General features: G+C 41.2%; 3 protein-coding genes across 4 annotated transcripts; all 3 read left to right on the forward strand.

Annotated features, from left to right (window-relative positions):
* Positions 1-330: 330 nt before the first annotated feature.
* On the forward strand, positions 331-9656 carry brd2b (bromodomain containing 2b). Of its 2 annotated transcripts, none has more exons than XM_087812326.1 (12): positions 331-453; positions 2271-2559; positions 2715-2852; positions 3953-4100; positions 4175-4338; positions 5303-5800; positions 6352-6480; positions 6559-6804; positions 6873-7114; positions 7183-7478; positions 7547-7675; positions 8624-9656. In XM_087812326.1, exons 1-12 carry the CDS (start codon positions 422-424, stop codon positions 8749-8751), a joined length of 2439 nt encoding a protein of 812 aa, XP_087668452.1. In that variant the 5' UTR covers positions 331-421; the 3' UTR covers positions 8752-9656. The 2 variants fall into 2 exon arrangements, with proteins under 2 accessions (XP_087668452.1, XP_087668453.1); XM_087812327.1 differs by having other exon boundaries at positions 3953-4082.
* A 642-nt stretch (positions 9657-10298) lies between these two features.
* Positions 10299-12473, forward strand: LOC148062101 (vitelline membrane outer layer protein 1 homolog). Its single transcript, XM_087778920.1, has 4 exons — positions 10299-10542; positions 11453-11565; positions 11718-12024; positions 12367-12473. Exons 1-4 carry the CDS (start codon positions 10330-10332, stop codon positions 12370-12372), a joined length of 639 nt encoding a protein of 212 aa, XP_087635046.1. The 5' UTR covers positions 10299-10329; the 3' UTR covers positions 12373-12473.
* A 247-nt stretch (positions 12474-12720) lies between these two features.
* Positions 12721-15378, forward strand: LOC148062102 (vitelline membrane outer layer protein 1 homolog). The gene is made up of 4 exons (XM_087812477.1): positions 12721-12993; positions 13883-13995; positions 14072-14378; positions 15314-15378. Exons 1-4 carry the CDS (start codon positions 12781-12783, stop codon positions 15314-15316), a joined length of 636 nt encoding a protein of 211 aa, XP_087668603.1. The 5' UTR covers positions 12721-12780; the 3' UTR covers positions 15317-15378.
* Positions 15379-17023: the final 1645 nt, after the last annotated feature.

A 17023-nucleotide genomic window follows, 5' to 3' on the forward strand; every position in this document is an offset into this window, starting at 1 on the left:
ACGGTTTAAAAAACACACAACGGAACGCGCGCGGCGACAACAAATCCTACTAAAGCGAAGTCGTGTGTTGCAACAGCAGAAACTGCGTTTAATAAAAAGGTTTGAGGCACCAAAGCTGCCCCAGACCACAAAGGTTTCTTCCTCCGCTACCTTTGCATACAAGGACAAGATGTTCAGACCCACCGAGGAGGGCGTACGTTGCATCCTTGACAGACAACACATTCTACCCAATCAGATGACGGAGAAGTCGTCCACGTGACCGGATGTTAGCCACACTGCCACGTGGGTTGTATAAATACTTGTAAGCGGAAGCGCCGAGGCGCCATTTCACTGCGGACTTCGTCACTGGTGTTTCTCCGGAACGTTAACGTCAACAGTGCAGGAATAATTGGACCCCAAATACCCATCTGGCCTCGGACCGATGGAAGCTACCATCAACACGCTCCACGATAGGTACATTTCGGGTTTATTGCACCAATATTTCACGTTTATCTTCCATGATGCGCTGACACTGTCACAAAGGCTGCTGTCAAAATCGTTAGCTTGCATTTGCTAGCCCTAGCTTATCGATAAAGAGAATTGCAAATCAAACCGTTACTTCTGACGACCTTAAAAACCCACGAAATGCATTTACAGTAAATAAATCACCTCTACTTGGTTTTCCTTTCGCTATTTATAATTTTTTTGAAATAAGGGCTAATAATTGACACCGGCTCCGTCTGTCAATCGGGTCATTCACCGCGCAGCCCCTTCGGCTCAGATGCTCTGACCACTCCCGTGTGTCCCCCCACCTGCACCTGCACCCCCACCATCCATCCTCTTCATAGATGGTGCAGATGGATTTTAAATAATTACAGAATTTCGCATGTAAAGTCAATGTTTTGGTTCATTGTTAGCATAGCTACTCGCTCAATCTTCGTGTATTTGTTAGCGTAATATGTGGATAAAAACTTACCACTAACGACCCATAAAACGAATCCATAAGTATGTTGTTGAAGTAGAAAAAAAAGGTGAATTCTGTCATTGTGTCATTGTGTCATTGGGAGTGTTTACAAACACAGAGGGCGGAGCCTTTCCATGTGCGCTTAGATGACCCATTGTCGTGTGGTTGACATGCTCGCGCGCACTTTTACAGGTAATACGACAGATGAGTCTTTGACAGCCACCACTATATGAAACGTATCAATAAAGTATTTGGTAAAAAAAACACCATCTTGGAAAGAAAAGTCGGGTCGTAAAAAACTATAACTTTAAAACGTGAACTATTATTTAAAGTGTCTAAATTTAATGCAAATAAAGAAAAGTAGTAACAGTAGTTTGAACAATTATAGATAGTGTCATAGTCTTTAAAATTTAAATGTATTTGTGTTTAATTGTGGTTATATTGATAACAAAACATGTAAGGTAAGGTAAAACTTTATTGATCCCTCAGGAGGTCTCCTTCGGGAAATTGTTTTTTCCAATAGCCAATACATACAGCAATTTTTTTATAAAAAATGTATGTAATGTATGTAAAGTGACATAGCATATTCATCTGAAGTAGGTTTACAAGGATAGAGAGTTGTCTGTCCAATTAAAACGAGTTACTGTCTGGCTAAGAGACAAATTCATGCACGGGGAACATATTTTCTGAAATTCTATGAAATACTTGGCTGCAAGAGAAGTTGTGCTAAAATCTTTCTGTAGTGTAACATTGACTTTAAGATGATCTAAAGTGGGTTAAGCTTTGACCAAACCTGCTATTCAGTAACCAAGCTGCGTGAATAAGTAACATCAAACACAATGATCCAAGTGTACTATTGTTTCAATTCCAGTGTTTGCTTTAATAACTGGTAGACTAGTGTACTGTCAGTTCAAGTAGCAATGATGGGGATTTGTGGGTCAGTAGGGCAGGTAAGATTCTTTGTAATCTGGAGCTTTGTGTGGAGTAAAGGACAAGTCGAATGAAGATGTGATGGTTGGCTCTTTGTGCGCTGCATAACATGTGATTTTTAACATCGCAGATAGTCTGAAAAATGACTTTTTTCTACTGTAATATTTTATTCAATGTCTTCTTCATATCCAAATATATATATATTTTTTTAATCGGCTGTTGTAGGTGCTTGAATAGTCAATAGTGATTTTTTTTTTTTTGGTTGAATGTTGATCTTATCTTAAACTTAATCTCGAATGGTATGAAAAAATGTATTTAATTAAACTTGCCCTAAGCTGTAGTTACACTCGCTTACCCTTCACTTTCATCTCATCCCTGTGCTCTTGCTTCTCTTCAGTGCTCTCCTCGGGCTTCCAGGCGGCGGCATGGACCAACACACCAGCACGGGCAAACGCATCCGCAAGCCTTCCCTCCTCTACGAGGACTTTGAGAGCCCCTCCCTCCTACACACCATGCCACAGGCACAGCCCGCGGCCCCACAGCCACCGGTCAAGGATCCATCTCGGATGGGACGCATGACCAACCAACTGCAGTATCTCCAGAAGACCCTTTTGAAGACCCTCTGGCGGCATCAGTTTGCCTGGCCCTTCCATGAACCCGTGGATGCTTACAGACTCAACCTACCGGTGGGCTCACTGCCCCGTATTTCCCTTCACTGACAAGTTGTTATGCATAAGCTCACTTGTTTACAAGTCAAAACACAGTAACTTAAAACTGCTCGTCTCCTTTTGTGCAGTGTTGCAGTGATTCACCCTAATCCGTTTCTGTCTTAAATTGTCAGGATTATCACAAAATTATCAAGCAGCCCATGGACATGGGGACCATCAAGAAGCGTCTGGAAAACGGCTACTACTTCAGTGCCAGCGAGTGCATACAGGACTACAACACGATGTTCACCAACTGCTACATCTACAACAAGGTTAGTTGGAAGTATCTGGAGATAAAGACGGGATAGTTAAGCTTTACACAACACAGTGGATTGTTCAGTCATTAAATGTAGACATTAAATGTGAATCGGAGCCCTGTTTTTGTATTGTTGCCATTAGGGCTGAACGATCAATCACATTTGCGATATAATCGCGATATTCAAAAATGCGATTATTATATCGCAGAGGTTGTGATTTTATTTAATGTTAATTTAATTTTCAAACCATCAAAATGAATTGCGTGCGGAGAGAGACGCTTTAACCCGTGAAATCTGGAGAAGCTAAAGAGCATCAGTAAGAAACAAACTACAGTGTTTTCAACAACCTTACATCCTGACATCGGTTCATACATTTGAATGCTGCTCTCGTCTCTGCAGGCTACCACCGGCGTGTTTGTGTATGCTCATAGTTATCTTATGCAAACACACAATTTAAATTGTGTAAATGATAATATATTATCGTCTATGACAGGAAATGCACTTAAACACACGAGAAACTGTGCAAAAATATGCAGTAAAAAAAATAAGAATGACTGACTAGTGTTTTCACTTTTCTTTACTCTGCACTGAAGTTTGTATGATTTATCATTGACTCATAAATATAAATGTGCACACTTGTTTGTTTACAATTGTAATTAGAGTAACTAAATAAACCTTCTCTTTATTTTAAGGTATGCTTAATTTTCCTTTATCATAAATATAAAATATAAAATACTTAATAACTTTATCTTGAGAATCAAAGAGAAACACATTTTTTTGTAAAGTTATTAATTTATTGTATTAGATAAAAAATGCATAAAAACTCAATATTTCGGAAAATAATCGCAATTATATTTTTTTCAATAATTGTTCAGCCCTTGTTGCCATTGATGATCATGTAAAAGATGCTGATATTGATATTTTGTATTAAAGCATTATAAGCTAATGTGTGCCCGTCCAGTTGCTATTCTGCTTCTGACGGAGAAGGATAAAACATTTTTAATAGATTGGAAACTCTGACTATTCCTTTTAATTTTATTTGTGGACAAATCAAACGACACACTTTGAACACAGTGTTTTCTCTGTAACACTGAATCTGCCTCCTTCTTCCTCAGCCAACAGACGACATTGTGCTTATGGCCCAGTCGTTGGAGAAGGTCTTTCTTCAAAAGGTGGGCATGATGCCCCAGGAGGAGATGGAGTTGCCCCCACCGGCGCCTCGGAGCAAAAGCGGCAGAGTAAAAGGTGGGCGAAAGTTAAACGGTGAGAGCATGCTGTTGCAAGATACTTAAGAGTGAAACCATCTTCTGTTGACTTTGTGTTGTTCCTCCTCTCAGCCTCCAGAGCCCAGCAGGTGCCTGCAGTCTCACAGTCGGCGTACTCGCCGTCCTCCTCTGACACCAGCGAGTCCATGTTGGCCAACTCCCCGCAGACAGTGTTGACTAAAAGCCTCCCGCCAGCAAACATCATTGGCTTACCCCCCACACAACCAACAACCAAAGTACGTCCTAACTGTCGATGCTTATTTATTTATTATTTTGAATGTCTTATTTAATGTCCTTTCAAATTTCTACTTCATGTTTTGCATCGTGGGTCTGAGAGGACTACAGTTTAATCTATGCTGTATGTCTTGCATACATGTACATTTGACAATAAAATAACTTGAATTTAGTGGGCTGAACCAACAAACCTGTTACTCTCCTTGTTAAGGATTGAACAAAAGAAGCTCTCGTAATAATAATAATAATCATAATAATAATCATCATCATCATCCATTTACAAAATGTATTTCTACAAATCTTTTTCGTCTTCCACCTGTATAGATCAAACTATTAGTACAACTAATATAGTTGTATCTGTTTCATATAAAAAATATTGTTATAATATAAATTTAAAGAAGTATTAAATGTAATATATGGTGACCCTAAGGGTCTTTAATTGCTACTACACATCTACCAACATTGTATTTGCGATCTCCACTTTTCAAATTGACTATATGGTATCTTGACATTTCAGTTCAAATAAAGTTTAGTTTATAAAGAAAATAATCTGTAAATATTAAAGGTTAAGAGTATAAGAGGTTATGTCTATAATAATCACCATAACGCTGAGTCAGCAGACGGCCCTTGCTGGTTTCTCTGCAACAAGATGGTGTTTTATTCTCTTTCTTAACCTATTTTTTAAACTTAAGTGAAATGGCATCTTGATATCAAAAGTTGCAAGTCTTTTCTTTTTTCCAAAATAGCAAAATAACCCCCTTTCTGAGTACTCTGTCCTGGAAACAAGTACATCATTCCACTGGTATTAATGTTAACCATTGATTCATGTAATACAGTCTTTTTAACGTGCCACTAGAGTGTTGATACTAGTTCACAACACTTCTCTCTTTCTAGATATTTTGAATGTCCTTCGAAATGTTAATCATATTTCTTTTCATTCATAGTCAGTTTTGTTTTTGCCACTAGAAAAAAGGAGTGAAGCGCAAGGCGGACACCACGACACCATCCACCATGGGCCTGAGCGTGGGCATGTCGGCGTCAACACACATGGTGGGCTTGGGGAAAGGAGGCCATGGCGGACAAGTCCACGACTCCTCCATGCACTCGTTATCATCGATGGCAGGGTTGGGTTTAGACTCTTCTCCTGGAATGGGTTTAGTCCGCAGTCCTGGGGGGCCCGTCCTCCTCCAGCCGATGATGTCTGCCACTGGACGCAGGGTCGGCAGCGGACGGCCCATCAAACCCCCGAAGAAGGACTTGCCGGATTCTGTCCAGCCTCAGTTCTCCAGGAAGAGCAAGCTCAGTCCAGAGTTGAGGTACTGCAGCGGGCTGCTGAAGGACATGCTGTCCAAGAAGCACGCCGCGTACGCCTGGCCCTTCTACACCCCGGTGGACGCCACTGCTCTGGGGCTGCACGACTATCACGACATCATCAAGTGTCCCATGGACCTCAGCACTATCAAGGTAACCATAAGCACGTCTCACCTGTGCGTGTTGTCAGGATTTAATGGTACTGGTACTAGGGGTATGTGTTTTGACAAGAATCTGGCAGAAAAATGGGTATCACGATACAATATATTGCAGTTATTTGTACTTGACTCTGGTTTTAAACATATGAACGCAGTTACAACTTAATCAGTAGACATGCGGTCTGTATATTCTGTAACACCAGATTATGTCCAAAATTAGCTTTAAAATATGCTGGAGTTGACTGTATCCTCTTGTCCTCAGTTGTCGCCGCGATCTTTTTGTTATGACTGCTGCCATCTAGCGGCCAAAAGTCTAACTGCAACACATAAATGGAAAAACACTGTTCATATTTGCATTTTTATTGTAAATAAGAAAATTTAAATACACACTTTAAAATATATATATACCATTAAATCATTATGGTAATTAAATTGAAAAAAGGGTATTTATATACAAAGACCATGCAATACAATGAAATAATACAGTGAAATTATTTGTATTCATATTTTTCTTTCACCACTCACTATAACTCTTCCCTTCACCAGAGGAAAATGGACTGTCGAGAGTACAGAGATGCTCAGCAGTTTGCCAGTGACGTCAGACTCATGTTTTCCAACTGCTACAAGTACAACCCACCGGAGCATGACGTGGTCTCCATGGCTCGGAAGCTGCAGGTGAAGAGAGCCGGTCCAACACCTCGTGGATATGGATCAAAGAGAGTTGCTCATCCACCCAGTGCTCTCCTCCCACAGGATGTGTTCGAGTTCCGATTTGCCAAGATGCCAGACGAGCCGCTCATGGATCACACGGCCATGTCGATGAGCGGCCACCCGACTTCCTCCTCGTCCTCCTCCTCCTCCTCGTCCTCCTCGTCGTCCTCCACCTCTGAGAGTGAACCCAGCAGTGAGGAGAGCGAGAGCGAGAGCAGCCCTAGTTCCGACAGCGAGGAGGAGCGAGCACATCGCCTGGCGGAGCTGCAGGACCAGGTGTGCACACAGGTACGACTCCTCCGGCCTGATCTACCCCAGAGAAAGAAAGCGGTTCTGATGTTCTGCCGTCCTCACAGCTCAGAGCCATGCACGAGCAGCTGGCCGCTCTCTCCCAGGGTCCCATCGTCAAGTCCAAGAAGAAGAAAGAAAAGAAGGAGAAGAAGGAGAAGAAGAAAAAGAAGAAAAGTCGGGGAGTCCGGAGCAGAGCCGGCTCGGAAGAATGGAAGATGCCCTCGAAGATGATGAAGTCCAAGTCTGCCAGGGCTCCCGGCTCCCAGAGCAAGAAGGGGGCGAGCAAGAAGAGCAACAAGAACAGCAAGTGAGTGGAGGCGATGTGAGGAGATGTGAGGGATGGTTGAGCTGCGACTGATCCTTTGAATCCTTCAGGTCCGCAAAGAAGCCGTTCTACCCGCCGCTCACACCCACCCTGCTGCCACACTACGACTCCGAGGAAGAGGAGGAGCTCGTTCCCATGACGTACGACGAGAAGCGGCAGCTGAGCCTGGACATCAACAAGCTGCCAGGAGAGAAGCTGGGTCGCGTGGTCCACATCATCCAGTCTCGGGAGCCGTCGCTGAGGGACACCAACCCCGAGGAGATCGAGATCGACTTCGAAACCCTGAAGCCCTCCACGCTGAAGGAGCTGGAGCGCTACGTCATGATGTGCCTGAGGAAGAAGACACGTGAGACCATTGATGCTTCACCCGAGGAGTTTGGCCTCGACTCACCAGGCCGATGTTTCTGCTTCCAGCTGCCAAGAAGGGCTGCAGTGGGAAGTCTAAGGAGGAGCTGACCCTGGAGAAGAGGAGGGAATTGGAGAGGAGACTGCAGGACGTCAGCGGACAACTCAACTCTGTCAAGAAACCTGCCAAACCTAAAGGTCGGTCTCAAGGTTAACAACCCAGCAATAGAGACGGTATAAAATATTGATGCACTTCAATATCTCGATTTTTGTTTCCCGCATTACTGCACTGTATTTTTCTTGATATAGTTGTTTTATGGTTTTTATCTCAATAATATTTAAATATATTAAATAAAATAACTTGAATGACTTGTTTACCATAGACATGCAAATATTTAAATATATTAAATAAAATAACTTGAATGACTTGTTTACCATAGACATGCAAATATTTAAATATATTAAATAAAATAACTTGAATGTCTTGTTTACCATAGACATGCAAATATTTAAATATATTAAATAAAATAACTTGAATGACTTGTTTACCATAGACATGCAAATATTTATTGCGTACATTTGTATGTTGCAATAAACTACAGTTGTTAATCCTCCGCAGCTAAAGTAACATTGAAAGCCTGCAAGATTCCAACGATGACTTGGGATGAGAGGATACAGTAGACTGCGGCCACTTTCCCAGCTTTTTTGGTTATAAAATAAATTAAGCAGTTGCCACTTTGTGTTTAAATAATTCTGCAGTGCCAAATCCAATTACTCAGACAATAATACAAATATATCATAATGTAACAAATGTATTGTATTGTTCCTACAGTGTCACAATATATCGTATTGTTGCCCCTGCAACTAGATACGTACTGGATCGCCATATTCTTTCCAATACACAGCCCTCCTCAGCAGATCATGATCAAGTGATTACTACAGGAACAAAAATGGAAAAACATTGCATCTGTTTTTGGTTATGGTGACATTTTACCAGGAAGAACGATTACATTTGTTTTATCAATTGTGGCCCTTGGGCTGAATCTGTAACCAAAGTTGCCCTTTTGGATTTAGAGTTTGAGAGGAGACCGTAGTGGATTCTCAAATAGTGGAGACAATAAATGATTCTGTTGGTTTCCTCGACAGCTGAGAAGCCGAATGCTGTGGAGTCCCAACCCACTCGTCTGAGCGGCAGCAGCTCCAGCTCTGACTCTTCATCCTCCTCCTCCTCATCTTCCTCCTCCTCGGACACGAGCGATTCGGACTCGGGTTAAGCGCCGCCGACTGACGAGGCCACAGTCATAACTCAGGGACTCGGGCTGGCCCAGGACACGTGGCACCTTTGAACACTACTGAGATGTGTAGAAGGTGGGACTGAGGGACGTGACCCACTTCTCTGGATCTGTGTAGAACCCAAACACTAAATGCCTTGGATTCTCCCACCCCCTCCCCGACACTTGTATATAATTGTAACAAAACTATATATATGTGTGTATATATATATATATACATTTCTTTTATAAAGAAGAATTTTATGGTTAACCCCAAGAGGGACGTGGAGCAAAGACAGTCCTGCAGAGTCCTCCAGAGCGAGGATTTATTTGGTTGCAGCTCAGATTTTACTTGACACTTTAGGTCACAACCTTAGCTACGCTTTGTTTTAGTTTAGCCCAAGAGCTCGGCCTTAACCTCTGGATTGTAATTAATATATGAGCAACATTTATTTATTAAGAGCTTGGAGTCTGTGTTCGAGATATCACTTAAAACGTTGGTTCGCATCATAGTTTTGCACAAATGTTGCTGATGCTTAAAAGCTGCAGCCAGACTGAGGCCGTTTGTTGAATTTTAAGTAATAATTTATGTTCCATATGTTCTGAGAGCGTTCAAGCACTACGATTTACAAACGGCATTTCTTCACAGCAAATGTAAAAAAAAAAAAAAAAAAGAGAGAAAAAAAACGTGTCACTGCAGTTACTGGATCAAACTGAAGGTTAGAATGTTCTTTAAATAAACCTGCAAACTCCGACTTGTTCAACGTTCAGTGACGACGTGCTTGTGTGTTCGGCCGTGTTTGCTGTATCTGTTCATCTCTTGTTTCTTCTCAGACTAGGCTGATCTCACCGCCGCCTCTTTCACCGACACTCCTTTCATTTATTAAAAAAAAATATTTTAAAAAGAACTCTTGTCTTTGTGGTTTGAGGGGTAGAGGTGAGCCATGACGCCCACTAGGGGGTGTAGTGGGTCCTCATATTCTCTCCTCAGCATGAGTTTTTTTTTTTTGTTTGTTTGTTTAGAATTATTTTTGACAAACGATTCCCTTAGCGCACTCTTCGTAGAACTCTGAAACACTATTTTTTTTAGACATGTATTGTGTGGTAAAATTGTGTTTTCCTGAGTCTTTGCTGCTCTTAATCGTTTAGTATTTCCCAGCTGACCTTCAGGTAGAAGTAATCGTGGGAACCATCAAGCTGTTTAATTTGTAGTGCGAGGCTCTAATGTGGAAAACTATCAATCCTTCCAACCCAAGCTGGTGTTTATTTTCCTCCACAACAACATTCACCAGTCAACATAAAGTGGCCCCTAAACATACTGTGAGGAAGAGGTTTTTGCAACTAGTCATCTGGTCACTCAGGTTAACATAATTTAATTTAACCGCTGACTTGATCTTGAAGCATATATTGTAACAATTTAAGATAAGTGACCAGAATAACCTTAGTGTGATAAACTTCAGATGTTCTTTCTCTCACATTCTCCATCCAAAACCCTGTAAATGATTCATCTAAGGGCCGGAGGAGAACGTATAAGAGCCTAAAGTCGATCCTTCAAGGTTTTGTTTTCCTGCCGCCGTCATCATGGCTAGTCTCTACACGGTTCTGGTTGTGGTTCTGGCCCTGGCGTCGTCCGGGTTTTGTGAAGAGAAGAGGTTCCTGCAGAGAGCAGGGACGTCCTTCAACAACCGAGAGTACCGGTCCATGTTGTCCGTCAGCAACGGAGAGCAGTTCGGAGGCTGGACGTGGCCAGAGATGTGTCCCACCAACTTCTACGCTGTTGGATTCAGCCTCAGGGTAAAAAAAAGAAAACACTGCCTTATTGGCTTTAACTTAACAAGGAAATAAAAACACTGTATACAACTATAAAATTAGGTTAAAAAGTTAATTAATAAATAAATAAATTTTCTTTATTTAACTGTTAAACCTTAATTTAAAGTGACATGTGAATTTATTGCATGGACAATCTTTTAACATAATCAAAAAAAAAAACTAAAATTACAAAGAAAATTATGAATAAAAATCAAATGCAATAATTATGTTTATCAGAGGATAGATATATTTTTACAAGTTTAATTAATTAAATAATACCTGATAAAGTTTAAATGGATTATTTTTTCTAGCCGTTTTCTTTGTTAGCCTGTATGCTAACTGTTGATGTGCTAGCAGAAATGCTAATGCTACCTTAAAAGTAACTTTAAAATAGGTTAGTGGATTTGAAAACCAGAATAATTTCTCGGAATAATGGAAACTTGTTATAACAACCATAATCTCCACCTCGTTCACCATTTTGTCTGTAAGCAACTGAAGCTAACTGATATAGTTATAGTTATTTTATATAATATTACACACCGTTATATTCTTATGTGTGTTTTCTTTACTCTTCACCTACCACATCTTTTTTTTTATCACGACATACATAATTTATCTGGATTACACAAGACTGGGTGGTGAGTCATGCAACAATACTCAGAGGATTTGATGGTTTTCTTAATTTATCGAACAATGACAATGTTAAAATACAGTTGAACATGACTTTTATTATAAGTTTCGAAATAATCTCATTTTCAAAATAGTTTTTTTTTAAATTGACTTTCTAGCTATTTCGTCTTGTCAGTATTTCATTCTAAACTAATACTGCAGCAAGTGTTGAACATATTTGTGTGATTTAAATAAAGGTTTTCTTCTGATGCGTTCAACTGTGCAGGTGGAGGAAAACCAGTACGGCGTTGACGACACCTCCCTGAACGGAATCCGTCTCATCTGTGCCAAAGACGAGTCCAGAAGTCACCTGTACACCGTCGAGTCTCACACTGGCTAGTGAGTAAAACGATGCCATAGAATATTTGCTCCATTCTGAGTCTCCGACAAACGACTCGGCTCTTCTCAGCATGTCTCTGAGGAACGTGTCAATAGATTCCAATGTCCCTCCCTGACCTCTACGTCAGATCTAAAGCTGACTTTCCCTCCAGCTTCGGCGAGTGGTCCCACCCTCAGTACTGCCCCAGCGGCGTCCTCGCCTCCTTCCAGCTCCGCGTGGAGCCTCACCAGGGTCTGTTCGGCGACGACACGGCGGTAAACAACATCAAGTTCCGCTGCAGCAGCAACCCCACCCTGGAGGGCCCCGGCATGCAGTGGGGGGAGTTCGGCTTCTGGAGCCACGACTGCCAGGACGGAGGGATCTGTGGCATCGAGACCAAGATGGAGGAGTACCAGTACGGCCTGGACGACTCCACGCTCAACGACGTTCGCTTCCACTGCTGCGACAGGTCTCCACAGGTGAGGCAATATTTCAGTATTTTTATGACATTATTGTTTTAGGAATGTTGAAATTGGCGAAGAGCCTCGTGGTTCTGTTCAGAACTAAACTTCAAAAACATATGTATCTGTGTAGCTTTCTGCAGACACTGAAGTGTGTTTGATTCCCGGTCTGCCCTGTGGACAAGAGCCAACACAATTCCCGACTCACGAAAGTTGTTTTATTGATCTGATGGCTTGTTTTGTCAAATCAAGCCCTTGGCGGAGGCATGTCCTCGCTTAGTGCTTTTGTACTTTTATACAAGTTATTGTTGTGCGTTTTCCTTCTAATGAGATGTGTTTGATATGAGATCTGTCTTCCAGGTCTGACCTCCCGTACAACACGCATATGTTATTCCGTGTCGACAGTGATGGGACCTGAGCAGCTTCAGCACGACCAGAACAATGTGAATAAAATACTCAACCACAAACTTCTGCTTCGGAACCATGACTCTTAATGGAAAATATGAATCTGGGTTGGACGAAAAGTGAGTGGTCATGTTGAGTTGTCCTTGAATTGCTTTAAAGGTTGATTACTATTTGTTTACAAATGTCAGTTACTTATGTAACCCCTGGTACCTGGAGTCACAGATAACATTCGATGACAGAATAACCGGAAAACTTCTCAGCAGATGTTTATTCCCACGTCCAGCAACTCTGTGAATGATTGATTGATAGGAAACCTTTAAGAGCTTCGACATCGGTCGGAGCTTCAGTGCGTAACACCGACTCGTCGACATGTCACTTCTGCTCCTGCTCCTGGTCGTGGCTCTGGCCTCGACCGACGCTGAAATTCCGGAGGAGAAAACGTTCCAGCAGAGAGCCGGGGCGGCCTTCAACAGCAGGGAGTACAGATCCATCCTCACCGTCAGCAACGGAGAAAAGTTTGGATCCTGGACCTGGTCCGAGATGTGTCCTGATGGATTCTTCGCTGTTGGATTCAGTGTCCGGGTAAAGACTCTTTGCTCTTATAACTTATTTGCACGTCATTTTTATGGAAGTAGATCAGTGCCATCGGTATATTCAATGGTTATATTTAACATTTCAAATGCTAAAACTTTAAAAATGTTTCATTAAAACACTGATGTTTTTTTTCAAAACATTGAATATTTAAAAATAATTTAATTTTTTTAATTTATATTTTAACGTTGAATTTAAATAAATATATCTATATTTAATTGAAAAATGAAACGATTAAAAAAATTAATGCATTATTATTATTATTGTCATTTTACACATAGAGTTTAATATTATTTTTTATTTCTCTACATTTATTTGTACCATCATAAATTCAATAAAATTATATAAAAGTGCCGCCAGAATACCAAGCTTCTTGATGGTATATGTTAAATTAAATATGCCATTTTTCCATTTCATATAACAACAATGAGGTGATAAGAAACCAAAAATACAAAGTGTAAAGCAAAAATATACAGAACAACTGAACATGTTCAGAATACTGTTAAATTACAGTGGTTTAAAATTAATATTTTAATTTGTAGAATTTTAGCCATTGACAACTATGCCGCCTTTTATTTATCCAATCAAAGGACACGTACATGTCAGCATCAGACCTCACTAGCTCAGTAACATGTTTCAAAAATAAACCCGATATAAAACACTGCCCTCAAGCGGACACAATGTGACATAAATCATAGATTAACTTTTCTGAGTATGTTCAGGTCGACATCTGGTGGTCAGTTGAGGTAGTTCTATTTTCAAATGCTAAAAAATGTTCATTTATTTAACATGAAACTGCTGAGAAGATCTTTAGGAGTAGAAGTGGTGATTGTTAAGAAACATTGTTTACATTCACTGTTTATGTTTTATTGTTCTACAGGTGGAGACAAACCAGTACCTGTCAGATGACACGGCCCTGAACGGAATCCGACTTGTGTGCTCCAAAGACGAGACGAGAAACCACCTGTACACCGTTGAGTCCCACACTGGCTAGTGAGTCCCACAACCACGAGACGAGTCGTTCTTTATCTAGACGGATCATGTTCATTCACCGCTTTCTCTCCTCCAGCTTCGGCGAGTGGTCCCACCCTCAGTACTGCCCCAGCGGCGTCCTCACCTCCTTCCAGCTCCGCGTGCAGTCTCACCAGGGTCTGTTCGGCGACGACACGGCGGTCAACAACGTCAAGTTCCGCTGCAGCAGCAACCCCACCCTGGAGGGCCCCGGCATGCAGTGGGGGGAGTTCGGCTACTGGAGCGCCGACTGCAAAGATGGAGGGATCTGTGGCATCGAGACCAAGATGGAGGAGTACCAGTACGGCCTGGACGACTCCACGCTCAACGACGTTCGCTTCCACTGCTGCGACAGGTCTCCACAGGTGAGACAAACCTGTGTCATCAGCTCACAATATGTGTGTGTGTGTGTGTGTGTGTGTGTGTCCTCTTGTGTCAAAACATTGGGATTAAATATGAGAAGAATGTGGACGATGAGCGGTAACATCACCATCATCTGGAGACTCATCAATAGAAACCTGCACATTTTTCGTCAACATTACACAAAGAACTCTACTCATAAATACACACTCACACACACAATACAAAGCAAAGTGGAGGACACAACACACATAAAATACACACATAAACAGCAAATAAGCGACTCAAACAGAATGAGATTAACGAAAGGCAAACCCACACATGATCATTGAAAATGACTGTACACAGATTATCAAAACATCAACACACATTTACACTGAAGCACACCCACACACACGCATGCAAGAGACATGCACACGCACCTATGCAAGAGACACACTCATGCAAGAGACACACAAAATACACGCATGCAGAGACACACACATACACATGTATGCAAGAGACACACAAAATACACGCAGGCAAGAGACACACACGCATGCAAAAGACACACACGCATGCAAGAGACACTCGCATGCAAGAGACACACAAAATACATGCATGCAAGAGACACACACACAAATGCAAGAGACACACACGCATGCAAGAGACACACAAAATACATGCATGCAAGAGACACACACGCATGCAAGAGACACACACGCATGCAAGAGACACACAAAATACACGCATGCAAGAGACACACATACACAAGCATGCAAGAGACACACACACGCATGCAAGAGACACACACACGCATGCAAGAGACACACAAAATACACATATGGAGCAGAAGGACTCACAAGAAAGATGCACACACAGATACATGCAGCAAACAGATACACACAAACAAGTAACAAACTAAAAAAAACTAAACAACTAACTGCATGTTTGTCAACAGTGATGGACAGAAGACTGGACTCGCCGTCGAACACTCACCAGTTCTAATAAAACTAACTGAAAGACTCTGGACTCTTTTTTTTCCTCCCACAGGCGCAACACACAACAGAAAGACACACACATGTAGTCGCTGACGCACACACAAACATCAAGTGCAGTGGGATTACAGATTAGTTGATGATGAGATCGGAGCTAATTAATGTCCGTTAATCTGTCAGCAGGAAGTGTGGAGTCATCACTGATCCTGCCAGAATGAATTAAAAAAAATGATAAAATAAGGTTTGAAGGTTGAGCAACCAAAACATTATGACCGCCTGCATTCATCAGCAGGATCCACCAGAACCACAATGAGCTTCCAATAAAGCGTTCTCTAGTAACATAATCCTATAATCCTCCTAAAATAAGTATTTGATTAATGGTGAGTGGAGCCTCTGGAATTAATCTCTAGATGTGTGTGAGAAGCGACTTGTTTTGATAAACTGGTGCACTTTGATTTTCTTACACAAGGGGTCACTAGTGGGCAGCGTTACGTCGATCTACAGTCCAGAAAAAACATCTACACACATGGAGTCACTGTAGACACACACACACACGCCTGCCACCAGAAACACACTTGCACAGAAACACACTCAAAACCTGCACCCACACTAACACACATACACCTACACATGTACACTCAACTACACACACGTACACCTACATCTACACGTGAACACACAAAGATCTAAAGTTTCATCCCTGCGATCTTCAACATGGAGGTTCTGGTTTTAGGAGCACTTTGAATTAGTAGAACATTTAATCTGAAAACCACTAAACTTTGTGGACCACAGAGTGAATAAACTGGCTGTATTTGGCCCGCGGGCCTTCACTTTTTGATCAACTACAGCTAAGTATAATGTTTTTTGGAAAAAATTAAAGTTAGCTTTGAGAAGAGAAATGAATGAAAACATTTTGTGAGTGAAATATCTGTATGTTGACATATAGTTCTGAGGGGAGTTCTTCTTAAATTCATCACCCCAGTTATCATATATCTTCATCAGCTCTTTGTTTTCTATGAAGCAACTTCCTGTTTCCTTAGACCGGCTCCGTGAAGAATCCATTCAGACTCAAAACATGACCCTTGACCGTGACAGCCATTAGCCATGACCTCAGTTCAGAGGTCACCGTCAGTGAAGAAGCACACCAGTGAGGTAGAAGCTGAGAGATGTATTTAGCAGAAGAAGAGATAACAAAATATAAACTTTCATATCCACATGTATTTGTAAATAAACTCTATTTTGAAACAACAACAAAGGTTTTTTTTTTTTCTCGGTTCAGACCAACAAACAACACCAAAGTTCTGCATCAGAAGGACATCGGGAACAAAAATAAGGCCAAACTGGTCACATGGTACATCGAAGCTTTGCTGGAGGACGAATCCCTGTTTTTCTGAGGCAGGATTTCATCACCAGAAAATAACAATTGCTGATCAATTTTTTTTTTACAGTTTTGCACTGTTGATGATGAAATTTAAATGAATCTCAAGTCCTTGTTTTTAGTTTTATTACCCATTAAAAGATTTTTGATTCAACTTACAATAAATGATTCAGATTTATAAACACAATGATCATTATTTTTTATTACTTTTTTGGTTTAAAGTAATTAATTTTTATCATTAAATATACCCTACATTTAAACTCAGTAAAAGGAGGCTTTTTATTAAGTTAAGATT

The sequence above is a fragment of the Callionymus lyra genome, chromosome 17, assembly GCF_982586985.1.
Source record: "Callionymus lyra chromosome 17, fCalLyr1.hap1.1, whole genome shotgun sequence".
NCBI lineage: Eukaryota > Metazoa > Chordata > Actinopteri > Syngnathiformes > Callionymidae > Callionymus > Callionymus lyra.

Bases quoted from the DNA above. Each gene is read 5' to 3' on its own strand.
- LOC148062102 (XM_087812477.1), top strand. From the start codon at position 12,781: ATGTCACTTCTGCTCCTGCTCCTGGTCGTGGCTCTGGCCTCGACCGAC. The intron at 12,994-13,882 runs GTAAAGACTCTT...ATTGTTCTACAG, and splicing joins CTGTTGGATTCAGTGTCCGG to GTGGAGACAAACCAGTACCT. The intron at 13,996-14,071 runs GTGAGTCCCACA...TCTCTCCTCCAG, and splicing joins GTTGAGTCCCACACTGGCTA to CTTCGGCGAGTGGTCCCACC.
- LOC148062101 (XM_087778920.1), top strand. From the start codon at position 10,330: ATGGCTAGTCTCTACACGGTTCTGGTTGTGGTTCTGGCCCTGGCGTCG. The intron at 10,543-11,452 runs GTAAAAAAAAGA...TCAACTGTGCAG, and splicing joins CTGTTGGATTCAGCCTCAGG to GTGGAGGAAAACCAGTACGG. The intron at 11,566-11,717 runs GTGAGTAAAACG...CTTTCCCTCCAG, and splicing joins GTCGAGTCTCACACTGGCTA to CTTCGGCGAGTGGTCCCACC.
- brd2b (XM_087812326.1), top strand. From the start codon at position 422: ATGGAAGCTACCATCAACACGCTCCACGATAG. The intron at 2,560-2,714 runs GTGGGCTCACTG...TTAAATTGTCAG, and splicing joins CTTACAGACTCAACCTACCG to GATTATCACAAAATTATCAA. The intron at 5,801-6,351 runs GTAACCATAAGC...TCCCTTCACCAG, and splicing joins TGGACCTCAGCACTATCAAG to AGGAAAATGGACTGTCGAGA.